Below are 25,933 nucleotides of genomic sequence, written 5' to 3' on the forward strand. Positions count from 1 at the left end.
CCTTTGATGGTATAGTTCTCTTCCTCTACCTCACTGGCAAGCATTTTATTATCCTTTCCAAAATTCCTCATAGAGGAATTCGTAGCTGTACATCTCAAAGTCCTGAAGTACTGACACAAACGGACCAACTGCACACTACAAACCAGTTAGAAACCTAGGTTCATTAAGTTACGCTAGGCCTAAACAAATTTGTCCCTCACATGGCAATCATGGTAGCTGAATACTGTCTCTGAGCATTTCTCTCAGGTTTCCACCAAAACTGTTATCCTTTTCACAGTGGTGCAAACTGTATACTGTGCCTACTTCAAGATTCTCAAGCACATACTGTGGATGCTGACTTAACACAGGCAACCCTTTTGCCAGTTAATGGTCTAGGGGATTGCTTCACTAGCTTACAACTCCAAAGATTTCTTTAAGATTTATCCTTTATACCTTTAAAGAGACTAGATTTGGGCCAGTTCTGTCCTAAATTGGTCTGGATAGTTGTTGTTTTTTAAGCCAGAGGGAGGCAGGGAGACATCCTGCCTGCATGTGGAGGGAATGGATCTGAGGAGAACTCAAGCAGCTCCTATGCATACAGAGGCTAGCAGTCCTCTGGATAGCCCAAGAGCACAGCAGGAGAATGCTGTATGTGCTTAAAACCTATGCCTGTCAGTTTTCCCCTCAACCACGGGACAAAGAAGATTCCACCCAGCTCTGAGTTTTAAGGCTACATAAATCTCTCAGCCCCACTCTTCAAGCCTGGAAGCACTTGAAACATTCCTTAACACTCCAGAATCCATGAATGAAATCTCTTGCCAGAAGCCATGTCCTAACATCACCTTCCGAAAGTAAATTTGGCAGGTAATCTGTAGGTGGCACAGCCATGGTCCAGGGGCTTGGTTTAATTTTTGACTTTGCAGGTGTGATTTCCTTTTACATCCCAGTTTCGTGATGTCTGACCTCTCAACCTTGAAGCAACTGCAAAAGAGACTGATCTCTGAGGACAGGGTGGCAGGTGCTCTACACTGGAGAAAATAAGTATGGAATCTTGTGAACCAGAAGACTCTTTCCACTTCAACTTCACTTTGACATTTTGAGGGCTGTCACTACAGGTTTCGTTTTAAAGTACTGTTTAAATCTTATGTCTGCATACCTGCAGCGCAACAGAAAGAAAGATGGGTTATTATATCAAATGACATAATGCTTCTTCCCAACATCACTTATCCTATGTCTTGTGATCATTAGCATACACAGGTTGAATATCCCTCATCCGGACATCTATTATCTGGAATGATCCAAAAACCGGACTTTTTGAGCCGGAATGCAGGCATTACTCACAGGACCTCAGCAGTGCCATTGATGGCTCAATGTACACCGAATTATTTAAGATATTGTTTAAAATTACATTCAGGCTATGTGTATAAAGTATACATAAAACATATATAAAACAAATGCATTTCATGTTTAGACTTGGGTCCCAACCCCAAGATGCCTGATTATGTGCATGCGAAAATTCCAAAATATTCCCAAATACAGAAAGATCCAAAATACAGATCACTTCTGGACCCAAGCAGTCCGGATAAGGGATGCTCAACCTGTAGCAATAAAGACCTCCACAAGCCCTCATTTGCAATACCTTTATAGATTCACACACCCCCTGCAATTCATACTCTCATATTTCTGTCATACCACTCAACACACCACATACATCTTAGTGTAACAACTGACAATTACTGCTGCCTCTATGAATCCTTTCCAGCAGTTGCTCACACATCCAGTTCTGGTGGTGGGCAAACACTCAGTTATTCAGCCCAATTTTCTAATCTGTCCCATGCACACACACCCCAAATAATAATAATAAGTATCATAGAATTGGAAGGGACCACAGAAGAAGAAGAGTTGGTTTTTATATGCCGGCTTTCTCTACCACTTAAGGGAGAATCAAACCAGCTTACAATCACCTTCCCTTCCCCTCCCCACAACAGACACCCTGTGAGGTAGGTGAGGCTGAGAGAGAATGACTTGCCCAAGGTCACCCAGCTGGCTTCATGTGTAGGAGCGGGGAAACAAATCACCAGATTAGCCTCCGCCGCTCGTGTGGAGGAGTGGGCAATCAAACCCGGTTCTCCAGATCAGACTCCACCGCTCCAAACCACCGTTCTTAACCACTACACCACGCTGGCTCTCAGATATAACAGAGTGATATATGCATAGTCATATAGAAAATGGACAGTGCTACAAGTAACCTCAATGAAATAGTTTAAAAATCCCACCATTAGCCCATGCAATGGAGTGGAGTCAAACAGGAATCAATGGGGTGGAGTCAAACAGGTGGATAAATCATCATGAGGGAGTGGATACAACAGGGAGAAGGGCAAGTTCTAAGTAATCTGTGATTAGAAGGAAGACCATGAGCACTTCATGGGATCACCACTACAGCTTGGCCAACAGCCACTCTACCAATGGCAGGGCCATCTCCAAGAAGCTAGCATATGATTATCTCTGTTTATGGCCTTTAACTGCCCCCCCCCCAGATTTATTACTTTTTTGGCACATTGGCAAAACTGCTATTGCTTAGCAATTCTGCCATTTCTTCATTTTAATATGACCATGCTGCCAGCTACAACCACGGTAAAGGCCCCAACATGATTCCCCATATGGCAAAGGAAGAATCAAGACTATATCTGCAAAAGAAAGCTGCTATTTTACATTGGAAGGATACAGGATGAGATTGAAAAGTAGATTTCTTTTAAGACTGGTACACAGACATCTGAGGCTCAAAAGAGTTTCAAGAGACTATGATGGAAGTTATGCCCTCTGGCTGTGAAATGCTACACTGACTGCTAGATGAACCCACAGCGGTGCTACCTACGATTAAGCCATAATGTGGAGAGAATTTAATAGTGCTCAAGATGTTGCACTGATATCTGGCTTCCAAAACAATAAAGTGGAGAGATTCCCATTGACACCTCCTTCTGCACTAAAGCAGCCACTGGCATATTGTGCAAGAATCTCCTTGGTCCACAGAGAAGTGACAACCACAGGTTTACCTCTGTCTCCTTAGACCTTTTTCTTCAATGCAGAGTCACACTCACCTGGCAAAATTGAAGTCTATGGTAGAGAATTGGGCTTGGATCAGGCCCCAGCAAGCCCACAGGAAATGGGATGCCTAGAACAGAAAGACAAAAATATCAAGAACCCACAGCTGGGTTATGTGAGAGAGACCGGGTGAAAACTTGGTTAAAGACAGATGTAACGTTTTAAGAGCAGTATGAGTGGTTTGAAGGTGCTCTCACAGTGTTCATACACTGTCCTTTTCTGGGACTGAACTGATCTCTGGGAAACTAGGCTTGGGAAAAGGAAGGAAAAAGAAGGGGATACATAGCACCTGTGATGGTGGTCCCTTCTCTCTCTGCACCAGGAGGTACAGAAGGAACAGATAGGGTTATGGACTGAGAAATAGGGGTACAGATCTGTGGTGGTACACACAATGAGAAATGAGGACTCATGCATGTTCAGAGAGGCCTCTGGTGGTACAAAGTGAGCATGTGCTATGGATTGTTAAGGGGGAAAGACAGTTAACACATTTTTTTGTTCTTTTGCTGTCAAGACACAGCTGACTTATGGCGACCCTGTAGGGTTTTCAAGGCAACAGACATTCAGAGTTGGTTTGCCATTGCCTGGCTCTGCGTAGCGACTCTGGACTTCTTTGGTAGCCTCTCATCAAAATGCTAAACAGAGCCAACCCTGCTTAGCTTCCAAGATGTGATGAGATCAGGCTATCCTGGGCTATCCAGGTCAGGTTGTTACGCAATAGGCTAAAGCAAAATCACAGAGTTCAAGTTGTAATAACAATGCTTTTCTAGGTAATGTAGTGATGTAGCCCTCTTAAGTTAATAAAAATGTAGAATGGATCCTCAGGGTGTCCCGAACTGCACACCCTTCATCCTATGTTACACAGGGAACTCTTTCCCTTTTTAACCACCCTTTCTTCATGATGCAGATACTCACTAAGGCAAACTGGTTCACTTGCACATAGAGGGTCTCTAGTTCTTCTTCAGACACAGCTCCACTTCCTCCTCTGTTTTTTCCTTTATCTCCTGGCTCCTCTTGGCTCATTTTCTTGTAGGCCTGTAGGTAATGCCTCAGCCACTGCAGCTGGATCTCCTTGCAGGGATACAGGCTGTAGTCCACTTCATTCAACCCTAGGAACAGAAGTTGGTAGTTGCCAGTACATGAGACGGGTAACAAGGATGGCTCGCCAGAGGGATAAAGCATCCTGGCAAATGACAGCCACTCAATGACTTCCCATCTTTCATTTTAAGGCGTGTCTGCATCACTCAACTGAAATCGATTGAACTGACTTGCATTGGTCAAGCTGCGCAGCGTCGAAATGTGCAGGTGCTGGGCTAAAATGTAAGAGGCAAAACGGGGGAAAAACACTGACAATTCCTGGAATCCAGCCATCATGGTTGTGTGTTGGCAGAGTTAGCCAGTTCTTGAGTGCCCTCCTTTCCCACCCCACCACCCCTGATGCCTTTCTCCCTTATGCTTCGCATAGTGATCGGGTACCAAGTAAGTTTCCCACCTGCCTGACATAATTCTTGTTCTGGAAAACTGTCTGTACCAAATCCTGCTGATCTTTTCTAGAATTCTTCCAGTTTGACCCCTGCTTAGCGTCTATGATCCAAAAGGAACAGATGGTACAAGCAGGGATCGAAACAGACATGATTAGCCACACAAGGATTTCCTGTATTATAAAAGCTCAGCTGGTACAGAATTAATTGAGAGGCTGGGCTAATTACATGCAGGCTCTTCTAAAGGAGCTTGCTTTTAGTCTGCCCTTTGAGCTGGAATCGGAGGAAGGAAATAATCCTGCTACAAACTCAAATTACTGTTAAACTGTAAAGTAATCTACTTTGCCCTATTTTGGTAAGGGTACTCTTTTCTCCAACAGTTTCTGGACTTTAAAAAAAGCATTAACTTTCCAAAACTGATGTGGAAGATGGGACACTTTTCTGGATCAGTTGACCACCCTACCAATACTTCCCAACTGATAACAGCTTTGGAGGCCCTCCGCCTCAATCGTTGCTCAGCTGCAGCCATTTTTTTTATGGCATCTCTTCACTGACCACTACTGATATCTTCTTTTTATTTAGGCAATTTCTTACCCTGCTTTTCTCCCTGTTAGGGACACACTGGCTTTCAGAAAACCTAAATGTAATTTAAATGACCAGCAATTGAAATAAAGGAAACAACCCCCCAAAGCTCCATTTAAAACCAGTTCTCCATCCTGTCGGTGTCTCACACAGTGGCCATAACCTGTGCATTACTGACAAAGAGCCCTTTGGATTGTGTACCTGGTTATGTCGACATTTATACCAGTGGACAGAAGCTCAGCTAGATACCATGCAGCTGATAAGATGTTGCTAACAACTTCTGGGGAAAAGGCCATTCCCTTTAATAGTACATTATTTACCTGATGTTATTTACCTCCATGCCATGGAACGCTTCAAATGCCCATTTCTCCTACAGTTCAGTTGACAACCCTAATCACCTCCTGCTTTCTCCAATGCTTAAAGTAGCCAAATGGCTTGGAGGAAAAATGGGAAATGGGCACTTGAAGCATTTCCATGGCATGGAGACAAACGACACCCCATTAATACTCTATTAAAGAGACAAGGCATTTTTCTCTAGGCCTGCTGGTAACACTAGAAGAGAGGTCAGCCTCAAACCTGCAGGGCACTGCTGACGGGCCTTCAATAATTTTATCCAGGGTGTAACAAATATTGTAGGAATTTGTGGGTCTGCATGAAGAACCCTCCTGTATTTGCAACCCTCCTGAGACAATTAGGGGTACAGAAAAAGATTTAAATTTCTCTCTTCAGACAGATAAATGGGAGAAGAGGGGAGGATCAGCTCACCTGCAAATTCATTAAAATGATTCCCAATATCATACGCTTGATAGTTGTAACCAGTGTATTCGTAATCTATGAAGTGGACATGACCTGAAAAAGCCAAGGCAGACAGAGTTGGAGAGGATTCTCCTTAAAGGGGCAAAAGGGCTCCACTTGCTCGTATACTCTAAATGTTCTTTTCAGAGTAAAGACCTCAGTGTATTTGTAACAAACCTTCTGCTTCATTGTAGATGATGTTCTTGCTCAACAGATCATTGTGGCAGAACACGATTGGAGATCCTAGTTGGGAGAGGTGTGCCTTCATCCAGCAAATCTCTTCTTCTAGCACTTTTAGACTGGGAATGGGCAATTCTTGATGGATGCTTGGGGAAGAAAAGAAACGGTGCCATTCTCACTTGCAGACAGTAACCATAAGATGCCTTGCAAATCTTACCATTAAAAAAAATGCAAAGGTCATTTTTCTGGTATGGAAATGCTGATTCTGTATTAACACAATAGCTATTCCCCATCCCCAATTCTTATATAAAACCACCAGTTTCTCAAAAACATAATGATTACAAAAGTTCTGCTAGGAAACCAGAATCCTGTATCTATCTCATAAATGATGTTTACATTTGTTCTCTCATACACCAACTAGATCAGTCCTTCCTCCCCCCGCCCTCTCTTTCTCCAAAGGGTGGCTGTGGAACTACTAGGGAAAAAACCCTTTATGGTAAGTCCTGATCCTGTTACAGATTGCAATCCAACAGCTGAAGACCAACAGAATAGTAAACCTTTGTACTCAACCATTATGCTCAACCTATTTTCATGGATGACTGGGCCCCACCTACTTTTACTGATTACACTGAACACATTTACTGCTCGTTGGGCAATGAGATGCTTTGACCTCCTATTCCCACCCATGATACATGTAGAAAAGAACTGCCAAGAGCAGAATTGGAACAGATGACTGCATTGCATTTCTCTAAAACAGGGATACCCAGCCTTTTTGAGTCTGTGGACACATTTGGAATTCTGACACAGCACGGTGGGTGCAGCAACAAAATGACTGCCATAAAATGGCTGTCGCTGGAGGCGGAGCCAGCCACAAAATGATTGCCACAGCTTAACTTCAATGACACAGTACCGATCTTTGTGGTGTGGTGGCAGCTGCTGCCAAAGCAATATTCTAAACTATCTGCCCAGTCAATCAAATCTCCAATAGTCAATCAGAAGCCTTGCTGAACAAAAGCCCTACCTGGCCCCACCCACTTTCTAAAAACATTTGGCAGGTGCCAGAGAAGATATTGGCGGGTGCTATGGCACCCATGAATACCACGGTGGGGACACCTGCTCTAAAACCATGTAAACAAGACATAGGTAAGAACAAACAATGTTCCAAATTAAGTTTGTCCACTTCAGCATTCATTGGAGAATGTGCTGGAAAGAAATAGCTTTTTAAAAAAAATCTCTAAGGACAAAATGCTGACCCTGCGCCGCAAGACCATTAAAAGGACAGGGATGCACTTGCAGGTGTCTGTAATAACGTTAAAAGGCATCTGGGGTGCAATGTCAGAAGTGTAATATGTGCATCTATGTCAGAGATGAACGAAACACTAGTGGAAGCAGTTCCAGAAGCTTTCCCACACAAAAATTAACCTTTCCATAATCAAATGTTCATGCTTTTTACAAAGCCATGATTTGTAGATTCTTGTTTTGAGATTCATATGCTAAGTAACAACCCAATCATACTGCCATTTCAGCCCTCAAGACATTGCTTATTTTGAGCTTGAATGGCTCAATCACATGTTTTCAAAGGGGGGGGGGGAATTAGCCCTCGCTTTTGACATTAGGCAGAATGTCCCTGCCACAGCTTGGCTGGAAGAATGACAATCCTGTTGAAAAGGCATGACCTTGTGAATTTTCAGTGGCAAAGGTGAGGAAGAATTCAGTAATGGTGTTGCCATTCTCCTGGCTTTCTTCTTAATGCTAGTGGGTCCTCTCTCTTACAACTGGGCCAGAGGCCCTGTAGCCCATACAGAATACATAAAACTAAACAGAACTGACTAAAGCTGTTGGGGTGACAAATTCCTTCACTAGAGATCAGTGTTTGGCTTTACCTGGAATTCAGTGTCTTTCTGGAAAACTCTGCTTTCACAATGTTAAAGTACTTGTACAGTCGATGCCACAGGCAAGGCTTGGGAAGACTCCCGTTGGTGTGAATCCTGTGCATCTGAGCCATTTCCTGGGCTACTAGCCTGAAAGAAAATCAAAGATCCAGATGTTCAGGGGTCATTTGTTCAAAAGATGTCTTTGCTGTTGTTTCCATTGCAAGCACCTAGAAGATAATGGTCAAAACTGATTATGCCCATTCTGAAAGTCCAGCCTGCCATGTGTGACCTCTGTCGCCTAAGTGCTCTTATGGTTTTAGCCGTAAAACAAGTCTAAAAGTCCCTCAGTTAAATCTCTGTAAAATGGACCTGCTCCACTGAGGTGTGGGCTGGAGTAATTTTGTCAGAAGAAAAATCATTCTGCAAAAGAAAGGCAGCTCCTGAGTTTAGCATGCAGGGATTCTTGATTCCATTCCAAATGAGCAAAAGAAGGAAAGGTGCCATTTAGAGCCAGCATGGTGTAGTGGTTAAGAGCAGTGGTTTGGAGTGGTGGACTCTGATCTGGAGAACTGGGTTTGATTCCCCACTCCTCCACGAGTGGCGGGCACTAATCTGATGAACCGCGTTAGTTTCCCCATCCTACTCATGAAGCCAGCTGGGTGACCTTGGACTAGTCACAGCTCTCTTAGAGCTCTCTCAGCCCCGCCTACCTCACAGGGTGTCTGTTGTGGGGAGGGGAAAGGAAGGTGATTGTAAGCCGGTTTGATTCTTCCTTAAGTGGTAGAAAAAGTCAGCATATAAAAACCAACTCTTTTTCTTAAATTTGGCAACCCTACTCTGGTTAAAGTAGCATAAAAATGAAGCTGATTGGCAGCATCTCCACTAGCATCATTTGACAAGGCTGCAGTTTACTGGACTCTGAGGGATCAGTTCATTGGAGAGCTGGAGGGGGAACCATTTTTCAGTAGATCTTTAATCCTTGATTGCTTTCCTCCCTATAGTGGATATGTATAGTAAAACTCAGTGACATCTCTTATAATGTGGACTCTTCTATAAATAATGTGGAACTGCTCTTAATGCAGCCCAGACTTGGCAACATTTCCCCTGGTGCCTTCAATCTTGTTTATGCGCCACTGGAATCGCATTGCCTATTATATAGCAGGAAGGCAGGTAAGGTGGGGAAATTATCACTGGAATTCAGAAACTAAGATAGTTTGACTATCAGCAAAATTCAAGGCTTTACTGAACATGGCAAGTAGAAGAAGGAGTGCCATCCTAAACAGAGTTACATCTTTCTAAGACCACAGACTTCAATGGACTCAGAAGGGTATAACTTTGCTTAGGTATGCACTGTTAAGTGACCTATTGGCTCTGGTTTGGTTCTTTGAAAGCAACATATTTACTCAGCAGAATGTGCTCTGCTAACACTGAGGTTTGGCACATCTTACCATAAGTGACAGAAGCCAGAATGCTAATATATTAAAGGTCATTTTTTCTTGTCCTCTCCTCTATCAGTGAGAGCTGGCAAAGGACACACAGCAAATTAATGGCCACTGATCCCTGGTCAAGGCCACTGCTACATATCCTGTTTGCTCAACAGGAATAACAGTAGAACAGAGTCTAGAGAGGTAAATGTTCCTTGAACGCGCAGAGAAAGTTCACTTGGAAAGCACTGACCAAGCAGAAAGAAGTGCTGCCATTCTTCCTTCTAGTCTTCCTGCTAAAGCAGCAATGCATCACCGTGACCTTCCTGTCACCTGTTCCAAGAACAGTTCTTTATTGGCCAGAAGCATGTGGGGCCACCTGGAATCATGGAAGCAGGATGCGTCCATCTCTCAAATGCTCAGCTTTTAGTTCAACCAGTTCGTCTCCTGCTAATAGGAGATGCTAAGATTTGAACAATCAAGAACTAAATTATGATCCAAATAGTAACAAAAACAGTTAAATGGGCTGGAAAAATGGTAACTTCCATTTTAAATTTCGCAGATTACATTTAATGCATCAGTACACTATAGTAAGCACCAACAAGCTACTATATAGTAGGAACTGATTGTGACAGTTGATTTGTGGCCAGTTGATTATAAGCAAGAAACAAGTAGCAGAAACAAAACAAAACAGGATCAATATTAACAGGTTCTGTAAACTTATTATTACTCAAGACACTTGTCTGGTCCCAATTAAAATGAAATCTGATAATGTTACATTCCTGGAAATCAGAAATCAGACACTTAACATCTGCTTTGTACAGATATTTCAAAAGTTATCAGCAGGCAGAATGCGATATTGATTGGAGCAAAAGTATTCTATCTACAAAAAGCAAGTATCTGAAATATGTGGCTTCATTTGTAGGTGTGTAAGGATGTAATCTTCAATGTTATCAATGTGGCACTTAGCACCTATAAAATTAAAAACAATGTATAAATCAGGAGATTTCTTATTTTGAAAGAGCTGAGACCCAAAAAAGAACTTTCATATGTCTGGCACAGCTGCTCAAGGATTCAAGTCATTTGGCAGCATGCATGTGAAATCATCACATCCCAAATACTTTAAAATGTTACTGCTCAATTCAGTTCGTGGCTATAATATGTTTACCAAATTTAGCATAATTTGGTCTCACAGCAGCAAAAATAGACCTCACCAAACAAAACAGAAGTCTGAAAATCTCATTAATGAAAATGGCCGCACAGTGTGCATGAGTTCCTCATAATGGAGAATTTCTTGCATCAAATGAAAGAAACAATGTGCCTTGCTAATTCTGTAGATTTGCATCTAATGTGAAAGCCAGTGTGGTGAATAGCCAGTACAGTGTAATGGTTTATGTGGCAGATGGGACTGTCATGAATTACACTAAGTGTCCTTGAATTAGTCACTCTCAGTTTAACATACCTCACAGCATTGTGGTGATGATTAATGGGGAGGGGGAGAACTAGGAACCAGTTTGGGTGCAGTGGAACACAGGCAGGATGGTGCTGCTGCACTCGTTTTGTTAGTGGCTTCCTAGAGGCACCTGGTTGGCTACTGTGTGAACAGACTGATGGACTTGATGGGCCTTGGTCTGATCCAGCAGGGACTTTCTTATGTTCTAACCTCCACAATGAGTATTTACAGATAAATAGAAGCAACAACAACAACAAAATATCCTGCTAATGAACCTCCAAGTTTTACTTCTGTATTAACTTATTGAAGATTCATTTTTAATTTAAATTAACGACACCTCATCTTTAGGCTGTGCCTACATTAGGTATGGAGAGATATGGTGCTGGAAGAATTAAGGAGTCCTTCTTGAATCAACAGAATGTTCTGCCATTATCAGAATTAATACCATATCATAATTGAGGAGGGGTGCATAGAAGATGAGGACTTCCCTTTCACTTCCAAATTAGCACAACAGAGAAAAACTGGAAGCACGGGAAAGTTCTGGGTAGTATAGCTTAAGCACCCTCAGTTTCAATAGTGATCAAAATTATTCATCTGTTTAGGGGAAGAACCATGGCACGCCAACCTCTTCCGTTCCACACACACACCTGAATATCTGTGGCTGATGCACATGTTCGGGTCCAAGCGCCTTCCCCTGCACAAATTCATAGCAATAGCCATTTTCAAAGGTGCAGTAGAGACTGGGGGCACAGCCGTGGTCTTGAAGCACTTGGAAATTCCTCAGCTCACTAGCTCGGTCCACAATAAGTTCTGTCTTCCTGCCATAAACCCGTACCAGGACTGCATCCCTCATGTTCTCATCTGTGTAACAAGCCATGAGCTTGTTGGTGATACCATCGGTGAAGAGCTTGGTGGAGGAATGAAGAAACAGAAGATAGTTAGCTGGTAGTGCTGTGACAATCATTGTTGCTGTCATGGGGGACATTTATTTAACTAGCCAGAGAAAATATTCCCGATTTAATGGGGGGAAACCTGCCCATTCCATGCTGTATGAGGGACTGCAGCGATAACCTTGTAAATCTAGTACTGATACTACAGACTTCAGAGCCGGATAATAACAGGTTGCTGTGGCAAAGTGTACTATTAAGGGAAAATGAAGCCATGTTCCATGCAACTAAACTGAACACATGAAAGAACAGGACAGCAATAACAGAGAAGCTTGATTGCTTTCAAGTTGCATGGCGATGCATCAGTCGTCCTGCTTCTTCACTGCTAGAGTGGATGCTAAAGCCGTAAAGGAACCAGAATACAACAATCATTGCTAACCAAGAAGACATGCTTTGGCTGTAGTGTTAGTGGTGAAGATATTGCACCTCACATAGGGATGCCAACCTCAAGGTGGTGGCTGGAGATCTCCCGGAATTACAACAGGGATATCCAGATGACGGAGATCAGTTCCCTTGGAGAAAATGGCTACTTCAGAAGGTGGACCATATGGCATTATACTGTGCTGAGGTCTCTCCCTTCAAACCCCGCCCTCCCCAGGCTCCACCCCCAAAATCTCCCAACCCAGAGCTGGCAACCCTAACCACACATCTGCTTCACGCACATGGTTTTTGCTTTAAAGAGATAACCCATCACCACTGTTTCAAGCCTCACTTCTGCCAAATGCTCAAAGGGTATCAGGCAAGCCACTAGTTTCCATTACTGACCTAGTCTACAGGGTTGTTGTGAGGATTACTAAAACAGTATATGAAATACTTTGAATACTTTAAAAGTACACTCACTTTATAAGTTAGTGAATGCTATACTACTATTACAATCCCAATGTAGCAAAAAATACATATAATTATTCATGAAGTATGCCATGCGTTTATTTTTCCATAAATACTGTAGTACTCTGCTTCACACATCAAATGTGTCGGAGCCAGATCTTTGCATCATTTTTCTGCCATTGACACCAAGAAATTCTTTCTGATGTTTTAGTCCCTAAAAAAACAAACACTGGTCATCCACGGATATTTCCCTGGTTCAAAAGATGTCCTTGCCTTTCTTGATTATTGTCCTTCAGTTGTGCATAGTTAGTCCTAATGCTCTCTATAAATAAAATTAAGTAAGGAATACAGTTTTGCCACATTTTATGTGTTGCTGCTTCTCAAGACTACTTAAATGTGACAAATTCAGCTCCAACAATTTCATGAAAAGATTGCCCTCGTTTCCAGTCTTCCCTTTCTTAGGACAACCCAGTTACCTTATTTGTTAACAATCCTTTTTTGTGGTTGTGCCCTAGCGCTAAAACATAGTTCTGAGATGGATCCCTGGGAAGCTCAGGTTTCAACGGAGGAGATGAGATCTGCCGTTTACAGACATACTTTTTCTTTCGCAGCAAGAGTCAGCAGTGGAGCAGCTATGCGAAGAAATGGAATGCTAAAGCCAGTCCGTTTAGCAGGGCTGAATGCAAAGACGGGTTTTATAACGTCGCTCTAGTACTTTTTTGCCCTCTGATGATCACCGAGACAATGCAAGTCTAATTCAAATATAAGAACTGCAAGGACCTACAGAATAGAAATTAGGCTCTAAATACTTTTAACTCAGCCTGGCTTTAGAACATACCAATGCTTACTGTCCATAGGTAGCATTTCAGACTATCTTAAGCGTTGGGAAAGAAAAGGTGGACAGGCCAAGGGCCACTTCACGCAACCACTTTACCTACAGCCAGTCACTCCCCGCCCCATTCTAGACAGCATCACACTGGTGGACACCTGAATTGTCTGAGAGCACAAATCAGAATTTTGCACATCTCTGTTCAACTTGCATTTGGGGAAATATGTGGGAGAAAAATTATACATGAGCTCATGAACAATAATATTAAAAGCAACAACTTTGTTATGAGCACCTTGAAAGCAGAACAGCAAAGAAAAGCATGTGATCAAGTGTATACATTCTGCAATGATGATGGGGTCAGTGGCTCAGTGGCATAGCATTTGCTTGGCATGCGGAAGGTCCCATGTTGAATTCCAGGCACCTCCAGTTAAAGGGACTAGGCAGGTAGGTGATGTGAAAGACCTCAGCCAGAGACTGTGGAGAGCCACCGCTAGTTTGAATAGACAGTACTGACCTTGATGGACCAATGGTCTGATTCAGTATTAGGCAGCATCCTTTGTTCAAGTAGGAAGAAGAATATTATGGGAGGGAGTAGGTGGAGGGGACATTATTATATATACATTTTTGTTTGCACCAATGTTATTAAAAATGGCAACAAAAACTACATCTGTGTGAATTCTCACAAAGCTATGTTTCCTCAAAACCATGGGTACTATGAATAAAGTGTGATTGGGAATTCTTGAAAGCAGTACATTCATTGTCCCTAATTCAGAAAGCCATCCCTGAATTACAGCAAAGAGTCTAAGTTAAGCAAACAACACGAGTTCCAGAGGCATAAACAAGCTGGGGGAGGGCTAGTAAGTGGCACTGAAGTTGAGATCAATGGAGATGTCTCTGACAAGGACATTCCTGTCACTGCTTTGATGGCTTCCCACAGATGGACAGAGGGTTTTGTTCTGGCCTCTGCCCGACTTGGATGGGTGCCTCAGCATATGGGAGTCTCCCTTCTTTTCCTATGAAACTATCAAATTCCACAGCATCTCTTTCACCATGCCCATAACACCATTGTTATCAAGTCAACACTAGATCCTTGGGCATTTTTAGACAGGCTATGACAGAAACCTTATCAGCAGATACTGCTGGGGGTTGGGTATGTCATCCACAGCTGCCAAAATACGCAGAAATATTGTGCAAAAGTGCCTGTGGGAAGAGGTAACAACGAGCTGAAGGTGCTCCCAGGCTACTCTAACATCAACTGCTTTGGCCCTATATTTATATTTTAAGGAAAACAGACACAATGATTATAATCGCCAGTGCAGGATGCAGGTTTTCATCTGAGCCACACTCACCTAAGAGCTGTTTTCAGTGTCTGCATGGGCTCAGTCCCAACAGGTCAAATATGCAAAAATTCATATATATCCTTGTTACCCTCCAGCATGACAAAGATGAACAGGTGAAGCTGCCCTTTACTGAATCAGCCCATTGGTCCACCACAGTCAGTTCTGTCTACTCAGACTGGCAATGGCTTTCCACAGAAGAAGAGTTGGTTTTTATATGCCGACTTTCTCTACCACTTAAGGGAGACTCTAACCGGCTTACAATCACCTTCCCTTCCCCTGCCCACAACAGACACCCTGTGAGGTGAGTGAGGCTGAGAGTGTGACTTGCCCAAGGTCACCCAGCTGGCTTCGTGTGTAGGAGTGGGGAGACAAACCCAGTTCACCAGATTAGCCTCCGCCGCTCATGTGGAGGAGTGGGGAATCAAACCCGGTTCTCCAGATCAGAGTCCACCGCTCCAAACCACCACTCTTAACTACTACACCACGCTGGCTTGGACCGAGGTCTCATACAGAGGTCTTTCACCATCACCTACTACTAGATCTTTTAAACTGGAGATACCATGGATTGAATCTGGGACCTTCTTCATGTAAGCTGTACCAATGAGCCCCTTCCCTGGACAGGAACACAGACAAGGCTTTGTGAATTAAAATGAAATCACGCCCTTTGTATGCATTCCTGCAACTGTTCTTCTGCAAGACCCCCATTTTGATGGCCTGAGTTCTGGCTTTGGTTTAAACTTTTGCTTGCTATGAAGCTTACCAAGAGCTTTTCCTGTGGGCCTTAATAGGATTACTGATATTTATCCCCCTTGCATGCCAAGACATGAATTTTAGCAGCTTGTCAGTCCCCAATTGCCCTGTGTAAATATGATTCTCCTCATTGTACAGCCCGCACCTCTGCCATCCTAGAGGAAAATGTTCATTCTCACAGAGTGACATCAGACTCTCAGTTAATATCTTCACACTGCTTAATTTCCACCTTTTGTCCCAATGCTAAGTAATTGATTATAAAACAGCTTTATAGATCTAGCTAGTTGTATGGTCACAAATTGCATCCTGGCTATTACAACCTCAAACACAATAGCTGCTGCTGAGCCTTTAAAATCTGGCCTTTCAGATTTCTGTTCTCCCACACACAAACAAAAAGATCTGTGCATTTTCTTAACTCTCAGGATGAGAGAGAAAGTTGGTGGCCAGTGCTACAAATTTTTAGAAATTAAAAAGTGTAAATCTTCCTGTACTTAGACTGCAATTTGTCACTAATCACTGTACATAACCCCTGTCCTTCCCTCAGATTTACATGCATCTTTCTTTGTCTGTTATAAGATCTAACCAGTAGCATCCCCAGACTGGAAGCTACCAGTGCTCCACTTATGCTGGGGTCCGTCCATTAGGGCCACCTAATCTCTGATGGGTTTTCATTTTTTTGAATCTCTCCCATGGAAGACAGAATGTTGAACAGTCCGTCGCCTCCTTGTCTAATGTTTCAATGGAGCAGAAGCTCATACTTTTCTTCATATAGCCTGGTATGAAACAGGAGTCCTAAATACTACAGCAGGTAGAAGAAAACACGCCTGAAGGTTTCATGTTGAAGAGTTTTGTTTTCTTTCATCCATGATGATGGACTAGCTCACAGAGCTGTTAAGTGGGGAAGACGATCCATTTGGTTAGGACGTCAAAGATGGTACCGGCAACCACTTCCATGTCCATTAATTGTCATAAAACTGTTGTGCCTTGATTACATCTGCCAGGCAAACTAAACAGAAACTTTCAACACTGTCAACTCATGGGTATGGCATTATTTGTTACAAGCTTAGGCCTGTGAACACTGACTGGGGCATTCAGCTGTTCCCTTTCCAATTAGCTTTGCCTTTCTCCTCTCTTGCTTTAGTGGCCTCGGTCACACGCACACCCCAACTCTGCTGCACCAAGACAGCTTCACCATCCTGGCAATAATAGGGCCGGGCCAAAACTGGAGAAATAGGCTTGTCCCTTTTTCCACCCATGTCAACATTTTCAAAGATGGATGGAAAGGAGAGAAGACAAGCGCCATTTTCAACCCTGGCCCTGCTCATGGAAATGAGGATGGCAGTTTTTTGGGAATACAGTTAACAAGCAGCAAGAGACTGATGACACATTTGATTCCCCCCCCCAAAAAAAAACTCCTAGGCTGGGCAGCAAAGCCATATTTCCTTTCCCAGGTTGTCGTAGGGAGGCAGTGGGGGGAAGTGGGGTGTGGCACACCTTCAGTTTCTTTGCATTTGACAATGCTGGGGACTGGCTGTTTTCCACATACACACAGACATGAAGCCTTAGGCATACATAGAATAGATGGACAGTCTCTCTCTAAAAGAGCTCATGGTCTAATTTTAGCCCCTTCTTTCCTGGCTCTCTGCAGATGACCTTTACCATTTATTTTCACTCTGCTTTTCCTGTCTAATTATACTTGACAATTTATAAATTTGTAATGATCCTTCTGCCACCAACTCCCCACACTTGCTGAGAATCCGCTTGCTGAGGGCACTGAGCCAAATTGGAAGAGCTCAAAATACAACCAATTCACCACAGTATTATTTTCTATGTAGGCTTTGAAGCCCCCTACAGGTAGCTGTGACTCCTGTCTCCCTTTCCAATGGAAACTGAGGAGACAGCCCCTTAGTGGTAGCTGCAGCTTCCTGCTAGAGTTGGTATTCAGTGTGCCCAATTACTATAGGACTGATATTCAATCAGTTTTACTTCAATATGTAAGTGGAGATGGGAGATCCAAGAAGCAACGCTTTAGATGCTTGCGAGACAAAAAAAGACAGTTTTAGAGTACAATCTTTGTACTCATCTTTGGAACAATAGTTGCACAGAACATTCATTTCAAAGGCAACATCTTCCATGATCCCTACTCAATGCAAGGAAGTCATGGAGAGTTGCTATTTTTCTTCTTGGCATAGAAGCAAAACGACAACAACAAAAAATCAACAAAGGTGATACAGGCATTAAATTTAAAAGTACATCACCTCCTTAAAAAAAGGAATAAACTACTGCTGTTTTAAAAGGTAATTGTAAAGACCAAGCCTCCTAGGAACTGACAGTACTATCCTCAGTAGAGTTACACCCTTCTGAGTCCACTGAAGTCAATGGACTTAGAATGGTGTAACTCTACTTAGGATTGCAATGCTAGATGTTAAAACCAAGCATATTCAAAGCCACTATGAAAGTATTCCAGATATTTAACACAGAGCTGGATTTACTTAGAAGCTAAGCAAGCTACAGCTTAGGGCCTCAGATTATGAGGGGCCTTAAATACACCCCCCAATTACCATTTGTGGGTAATGCTATTGGGCTTCTTAAACTTGACATAGTTTCAGCATGTCTTAATCTGGTCCTGATTTCACAGCAGGATCCAAATGGGACATTTCTCTGGTCTCTTCAGCACATGCCTGAAGCAAACTGAAGACCATTTTCTCCATCTTAACTGAACAGATTGCTCAGCACCCCAATTTTATTTAGGGAATCAACATACTGCGACTGAAGCCTCTGTGCCCATCTGAGCAAAGTTGCACTCTGTGACTCAGTGCAAGAATGTGCCACTAAGTCCTTTGAGCCAAGGACTGTGTGTTCTGCATGTAACAAAAGGGGGCTTTCATTCATTCACAACCGTGTGCCTGCCACAGTCTAAACAGTAATGGCATATACATTTCTCTGCCACACAGAGCTAGTGCATGGCTCCATATGCACTAATTAGAACAAGCTCACTTTTCGTGACAGTATAGTTTGATGTGAAGTTAAAAACGGGAGTCTTCCAAGACTTACACTTCTACAGAACCTCTCTTTCTGAGATCTCAAAGCAGTCAATGAGCATAATTTCATGGTAGCTTCCTGCTCTTTTGTGCTCACTTTCATCCATTTGGTAGTACAGGAAACCGTACCTGCTAAAACATTAACACATGAAGCTGCCTTATACCGAATCAGACCCTTGGTCCATCAAAGTCAGTATTGTCTACTCAGACCGGCAGCGGCTCTCCAGGGTCTCAGGCAGAAGGCTTTCACATCACCTACTTGCCTAGTCCCTTTCACTGGAGATGCCAGGGATTGAACCTGGGACCTTCTGCATGCCAAGCAGATGCTCTACCACTGAGCCACGGCCCCTCCCCAACATGGTAACATACAACAGAGTTCCATGTGCCTACTTTTTCTTTTTGCTCTGCTTATACTGCTTTGGCCATAGCAAGCTTATTATTCCCCATGGAATGAAGCTGTACTATAGTTTGTTACAACAAAACCAAAAAGGAGTCATATGCCCTCTTAAAGGCTAACAAATTGATTCTGGAATAAGCTTCTGTGAACTTGATCACATAGAGCATTAACCCTAGACAGCAGTCAGGCCAAAAGGCAGAGACACAAGATGTCCAATCTGTGGACATCTATATAAAACTCAAATTATAGCAAAATTGAAAAAGGAATTCTGTGACTCCTTAAAGCCTAAATGTTTCATGGCAGCATATGCCTTGGTGGATAAAACCACTTCATCAGTTGCACCAAGTGTGTCCTCATGTGGCAGATTATATATAGGTGTAGACAGTGTCAAGAAGACCATGAAATGCAAAGTATAGTTTTTAACATTCCTGTGCCGAGATTCTTCAGACATCTGATAAAGGGCCCACAAAGAAAAAAGCTAATTTTAAAGGCACAACAAAATTCCTTTTTTGTTATGCCCTATCTCTGCCAAGCTGACAGGCAGATGGGTCAGCACTGAGCTACGCACAGATCCCAGATGCATCACACTTTGGAAAACTGAGTGTGCCCCCAGACTTGAAGGAGCTGGTTGACAGGGAAGAGAAAAACATGTCAATTCCAATTCTGATTGACAGATGTGAAAACTGAGGCACAGAAAACAGAAATTTGGCTGGGTCAGAAAGGGGCTGCAACAGCCAAACCCTCCAGCACTAAACACACTGGTTTACACTGCCTCGTGCACAATCCTCCTACTAAATGGGTTCCGTGTTTAAACCAAAGCATAATGCTGAGCATACAACCTAACCTATTTCCTTGTGAATTAGTTTCTTGTGACCTCTTCAGGATTTTTTTTTGGGGGGGGGAATGTTAAGAGTTTAATGTTGCGTTTGGTAGCCACATAGGATAGAATGTGTGCCCTTACGATCCATGTTGCCGATTTATCAGTCGCCTCGATCTGCATTTCTAAGTGCCTGAAACAGATTCCCTTCCTGCTTGATCCATAAACATGCACTCAAAGGGTGGCAAAGATCCATCTTGATAATGCACAGTGGGTAGCCGTGTTAGTCTGTCTGCAGTAGTAGAAAAGGGCAAGAGTCCCGTAGCACCTTAAAGACGAACAAAAATATTTTCTGGTAGGGTATCTGAAGAAGTGAGCTGTGGCTCACGAAAGCTCATACCCTACCAGAAAATATTTTTGTTAGTCTTTAAGATGATACGGGACTCTTGCCCTTTTCTACTACTAAAGATCCATCTTGACTACATCTATGTGTGTGTTAAGTGCCGTCAAGTCACTTCCGACTCATGGCGACCCTATGAATGAAAGTCCTCCAAAATGTCCTATCTTTGACAGCCTTGCTCAGATCTTGCAAATTGAAGGCTGTGGCTTCCTTTATGGAGTCAATCCATCTCTTGTTGGGGCTTCCTCTTTTCCTGCTGCCCTCAACTTTTCCTATCATGACGGTCTTTTCCAGTGACTCTTGTCGTCTCCTGACGTGACCAAAATACGACAGCCTCAGTTTAGTCATTTTAGCTTCTAGGGTCAGTTCAGGCTTGTTTTGATCTATAACCCACTGGTTTGTTTTTTGGGCAGTCCACGGAATCCGCAACACTCTCCTCCAACACCACATTTCAAAGGAATCTATTTTCTTCCTATCAGCTTTCTTCACTGTCCAGCTTTCACACCCATACATAGTAATAGGGAATACGATGGCATGAATTAATCTAGTCTTGGTGGCCATATATACTACATATATATGATGGTGCAATTGGGAGGACCTAACCCCCATGGACGGATCTAACGTACAATGCACCTATGGAGGTTTTAAGAGTTATTAAGTGTAGGGTCCAGCTTCCCTCCTCCTAGCATCACCCCCAGCCAAGACTTGTTGAATGCTCTCCATTCATCGCCCTTCCCACCACTCCTCCCTTCGGCCCGGCTCCCTCTCATTCCTTTCGGCGGCGTCCGAGCTGCGAGCCCGGCCTCCCAGCCGGCAGGGCGCTTGCAAGCCAGCCTGCCCCGCAGCTCCCCGGGCCGGGGCCGTACCTTGGTCTGAACCCGCGCCGTCTCCCATTGCGGCCTCAGCCTGCGGATCAGCTGCAGAGCCCCCGGCAGCACGTCCGTCTCGTCCACCGCGATGCCGACGCCGGGGATGGCCGGGTAGCTCGTGCAGACGTGCTGCTGCTCCTCCTCCTCCATGCCCCATGGGCCGTCGGAGTACAGGTCCGCTCGCTCCAGGCGCCGGGCAGAGTTAGGGGGCAGGAAGGCGCGGCAGAGCTGCCGGAGCCAGCAGCTCCACCCCCTCAGCCGCGGGAGGCTCGCGAAGGCGCCCATGTGCAGCGGCTGGGGCAGCGCGCGCAGGGCGGAGCCGGCCCCGGCAGGAACCCGCGGGTCACCCTTCCATCGCCTCCTTTTTCTAGAGCCGGGGCCTCCCATTGGAACGCTCGGGGCGGCCCGGATTGTGACGTCGGAGGGAGGGAGCGCTCTCAGTGGCCGCCGCGGCCCGGGGGCCAGCCTATCCTTGGAAGGCAGGGCTTGCTATATAGCAGGGGGAGATGCTCCCGTCGCCCAGGTTGCGGCGGCCGGCCAGGTAAGGGGCGTGCGAGGCGCTCTTGGCAGGAGCAGTCGGCGGCCGATCGTCACGTTTGAGCCGGCCAATGAGCGCAAGGCTGGCTTTTCTCCCTGGGGGGAGAGAGAGAGCGGCCCGTCAATGACGCCGGAGTCCTTAAAGCGGCTGCTGCAGGGGGGAGAACTGTCTACTTTTCTTTCTTTTCTTTTTTTTAAAGGTTTATTATTATAATTAAGGGGATACAGAAGGGAAGGGTAAAAACCGTTTGATAAACAAAAACAACATAGCCGATTCAGTAGAAAAATAAACTTAGTCGCATACAACACTATATCAAGCATGAATATTAATCAAGTAAAATATGTCTGAATATGTAATTGTAGAAAAATATAAAAATCGATCAGATTATCTGGCTGTTACATAATAATATACTTTTATTGTATACTTTTCGTGCTGCATCTTCTAACATCATGCTGTGGAAGTCCATCGAGTCCTTAAAGTGGCTGCTGCAGGGGGGGAGAACTGTCTACTTTTCTTTCTTTTTTAAGGTTTATTGTTATAATTAAGGGGATACAGAAGGGAAGGGTAAAAACCGTTTGATAAACAAAAACAATATAGCCAATTCAATAGAAAAATAAATTTAGTCGCATACAACACCCTATAACAAGCATGAATATTAATCAAGTAAAATATGTAATTGCAGAAAAAATATAAAAATCGATCAGATTATCTGCCTATTACATAATAACATACTTTTATTGTATACTTTTCGTGCTGCATCTTCTAACGTCATGCTGTGGAAGTCTGTCGAGTTCAGCGAAACGGGCTTAGGATCAAAAACTAAAGCCGGGGACCAACCAAAGTGACACGAAACAGACCAGGCAGCTAAATGCCAGTTGTGACTGGCAGGGATTCAACAGGTGCACCTTATTTTAGCAAGGATTTGGAGTGGTGGTGAAACTGTACCTGTCTAATCCCTGGTTGTCGTGCAACTGGTAAAGGCACAGAATAAATCTTGATTACGGCAAGTTATTTGGAATGTCCCCCCTACTTCTTTCTGCCATTCAGTTTGCTCTGTCAGAGCATCTGAATGATTCTTAGCTCAGCATTCACTTTTTTCAAATAATTTCTGAGCTTAGCAATTTTGCCTCTAGCAGTTTGCCAAGCAAAAAAAAAGACATCGAGGTTTTCCTGGCAGATGGGAAAGCTACATTGTTGAGGTTCTGCCTGACATAGGAAGAGTCCTTGCTCAACTCTTGCTATTTGGGATTATTTGATTTGAGTTTAAACCTGAGCCTTCTATATGCAAAGCAGTGCTGTATCACTGAACCATGCCCCCTTCCCAGCATGTAGCTTTTAAAGGTGCAAAGGCTCTGGTCAGCAATGATTAATTAACAGCACTTGTCTTCAAAGCCTTTGTGAAGGAGAAGAAAAAGAATAGGGTTTTATATCCTGCTTTTTTCTACCTTAAAGCGACTCACAGTGCACTCCTAAAGAAAGTTACAATAGTCTAAGCCTGTTGATTTCTGTTTAGGATTGCACTGTCAAAAGTGGCTTACAAATGCATTTTGTTCCTCTTCCCATAAGGGGCACGTTGTGAGGTAGGTGGGGCTGAGAGAGTTGTGAGAGAACTGTAACTGGCCCAAAGTCAGCAGGCATCATGTGTGTAATCAGACCTGGTTCTCCAGATTAGAGTCAGCCACTCTTAACCACTGAAGAGGGGAGGGACCTCAGCAGGGTATAATACCATAGACTCCACCCACCAAAGCTGCCATTTTCTCCAGGAGAGTTGATCTCTGTAATCTAGAGATTAGTTGTAATTCCAAGAGAATTCCAGGCCCCACCTGAAGGCTGGCAAACCTACTTATGCTGTATGATTACATTTTGTTTCCTCTTTCTTTACGATGTAATCTACCTTGAGTTTTAGCAAGATAGGCAATAAAAATAATTTCTGTACCTCCTGTCACTTCTCCCTGGCTTACTAATTTTCTGTGTTGGGGGGTGTTGTTTTTATGGGGAAGCTTTCAATCCAGTTTGCCCCACCTGTGATCTAAAGAGGTAAGAAACAAGTTTACTTCTGGATCTGTTGTTTGCCAGAAGCAAATAGCCTTCTTTAACCATTTCACCAAAATAGTTGATAAAATATTACAAACATTTGGGAAGGAGACGCTTATTTAAATATGACTGACTTGCTTTTCAAATCAGGGAAGGCTGATTTTTCTTCCCTAAATATTCAGCTAACTAAATGGGAAACCAAATAAGCAACACAGAGCTAGAGGGAGTGATTACACCTTTTCCAATAAAGTAGAATGACTCTCATTATTTTAATCAGGGTGGCTATAATTGCCCTTGCTTCTTTGCAAGGCTCAATTTAACTTAATTGCCTTGTTGGTTGCAGTCTGGAGTGCTAATATCTGCTGGTTGCAGGTGACTAGTGACTCTTCTCCCAAACCACCTGCTTCTGTACAATGGCAGGCAGGAAATTGTCTTGTCACTTGCTAGTGGAGGTGTTAATAGGCTGGGCTCAAGATCATTCAGCTGCTTTAACTAAGCAAGATGAGTGACAGAAATACTTGGTTGTAATGTAATTTTGGAGAAGTGAATCCTATATCACTTGGCATTGTAAAAGCAACTATGTTTCATTTGGACCCACATCCATCTCTTGGGTGTTGAAGGCACACCAGAAGGAACCAGGTTGGCTGTTGATTGGAGTAATCAGTTCTTTATGGTGTGGGGACTGCCATTTTCTCTTCAGTGCTGATCAGGCTGCTGTTTATAACCATCCTTAAAGGGCTGATTGCACAAGTTATACACCATTGTCTAATGTCTGGGATGGTGTAGTGCTCAGAGTATTAGACTAGGATCTGGGAGACCCAAGTTCAAATCCCCACAATGAAGCTTGCTGGGTGACCTTGGGCCAGTCACCCGCTGTAGCCTAACCTACCTCACAGGGTTGTTGTGAGGGTAAAATTGAGAAAGAGAGAATATTGTAAGCCGTTTACTGGAAATGGATGAGAACTTTTTCTTGCTGATACTTCTGGAACTCGTGGATCACGACATTTTAATTTAGCAGATGAAACTGTGTATGGATACGATAGTGATTTTGCTCTTTCTGACTGAACCCAGTACACCATTCTAGGTGACAACTTTTATAGATTAACAGAAGTCCTTATGGGGTTGATTTTATCTAAGATGGAACTGGGGGGATACTTTTTACAAACATTTTTGGCAGCATTGCTCTTTAACATCAGCACATGGACAAACCTGATTGCTTGCCTAGTGTTCTTGAGTAATCCCATTAACTATGTGATTCCCAACTAGCTGGGAATGCTCATATGATGGGGCGAGGTGGAGAGAAACACAGTCATAAGACTGAAAATCTGTATAGTACAGAGAGGGGAAACAATGGTAACATACAGGGTTGATGAAAGGTGGACATTCTTACAATTCATTTCATATTTAAAGAAAGTATTTTCACCCAAACTACTTTTTGACCTGAAACTTGAAATGAGAGACCATTTGCCCAAGGTTTAATTTTACCCCCAATGTTGTTAAATATTTTTAAGGCATGTCTGGATCTTTGTAACCTCCTGGACTGACTATTGTAACGCAAGGTATGTGAGCTGCCCTTAAAAATGGTTTGGAGTGTTTAGCTGGTACAAAATGCCAAGTGTGGGGAGAAAGCAAGTATTTACATATTTAGATCAGTATGGAGAGCCCTGCTTCACCTCTATACTGTACAAAGTACTAAATTTACTTTAGGGGGGAGCTAGTCTTTTAACTGTAGCACTAAAATTGTGAAATAAATTTCCTGACAGGATAAATCCATGTGCATATTTTTTGGTTTCTAGCAAAAAGTACAAAGGTTAACTTTTAGGAAATAGCCCTGCTGTGCAGTGGTTAATTTTAATTTCATGGTTTATTTCTGTTACTGTTTTGTTCTTAGGTGGTTTTATGATTTTTTAAAAAAACATTTGTTTTGTAAGCTATTGTGAGCTTCAGATTTTCTTCTTTCAAATAAGACAATGTTCATTCATCCACCCAGATTTTCCATTTTGTTTCTGGTTATAGGCTATTTTTATTTAAATAGTTGCCCAGTTGCATAATCCAAACTCCTCTATCTGTCTGCCATTATTCTCCCCTGCAACAGAGTTGGTCCTTCCATAACATACAGCTGCTAAGTGATTTCCCTCCTGGAAGTGATAAGGGGATCATTCTAATGTAGTGCTTATGCACATTAGCTGTGTTTTCTTAGTTCAGGGCTGAAAATCTGGAATAGTCTTTTTCAAGTCTGCCAGTTTGTGAACAGATTTGAGTGCAATGATATTAAT

The 25,933-nt window shown here is 43.3% G+C and overlaps 1 protein-coding gene across 1 annotated transcript; it reads right to left on the reverse strand.

The window, feature by feature from the left end:
• Nucleotides 1–706: 706 nt before the first annotated feature.
• Nucleotides 707–21,370, reverse strand: ETNK2 (ethanolamine kinase 2). Its single transcript, XM_056844461.1, has 8 exons — nt 21,083–21,370; nt 11,515–11,774; nt 8,000–8,137; nt 6,114–6,262; nt 5,907–5,990; nt 3,994–4,187; nt 3,078–3,151; nt 707–1,135 (listed from the first exon to the last, which is right to left on the reverse strand). The coding sequence occupies exons 1-8, from the start codon at nt 21,368–21,370 to the stop codon at nt 1,063–1,065; spliced, it is 1,260 nt and encodes a 419-aa protein (XP_056700439.1). The 3' UTR covers nt 707–1,062.
• Nucleotides 21,371–25,933: the final 4,563 nt, after the last annotated feature.

Source organism: Euleptes europaea, chromosome 2, assembly GCF_029931775.1.
Source record: "Euleptes europaea isolate rEulEur1 chromosome 2, rEulEur1.hap1, whole genome shotgun sequence".
In the NCBI taxonomy this organism is placed as follows: Eukaryota; Metazoa; Chordata; class Lepidosauria; order Squamata; family Sphaerodactylidae; genus Euleptes; species Euleptes europaea.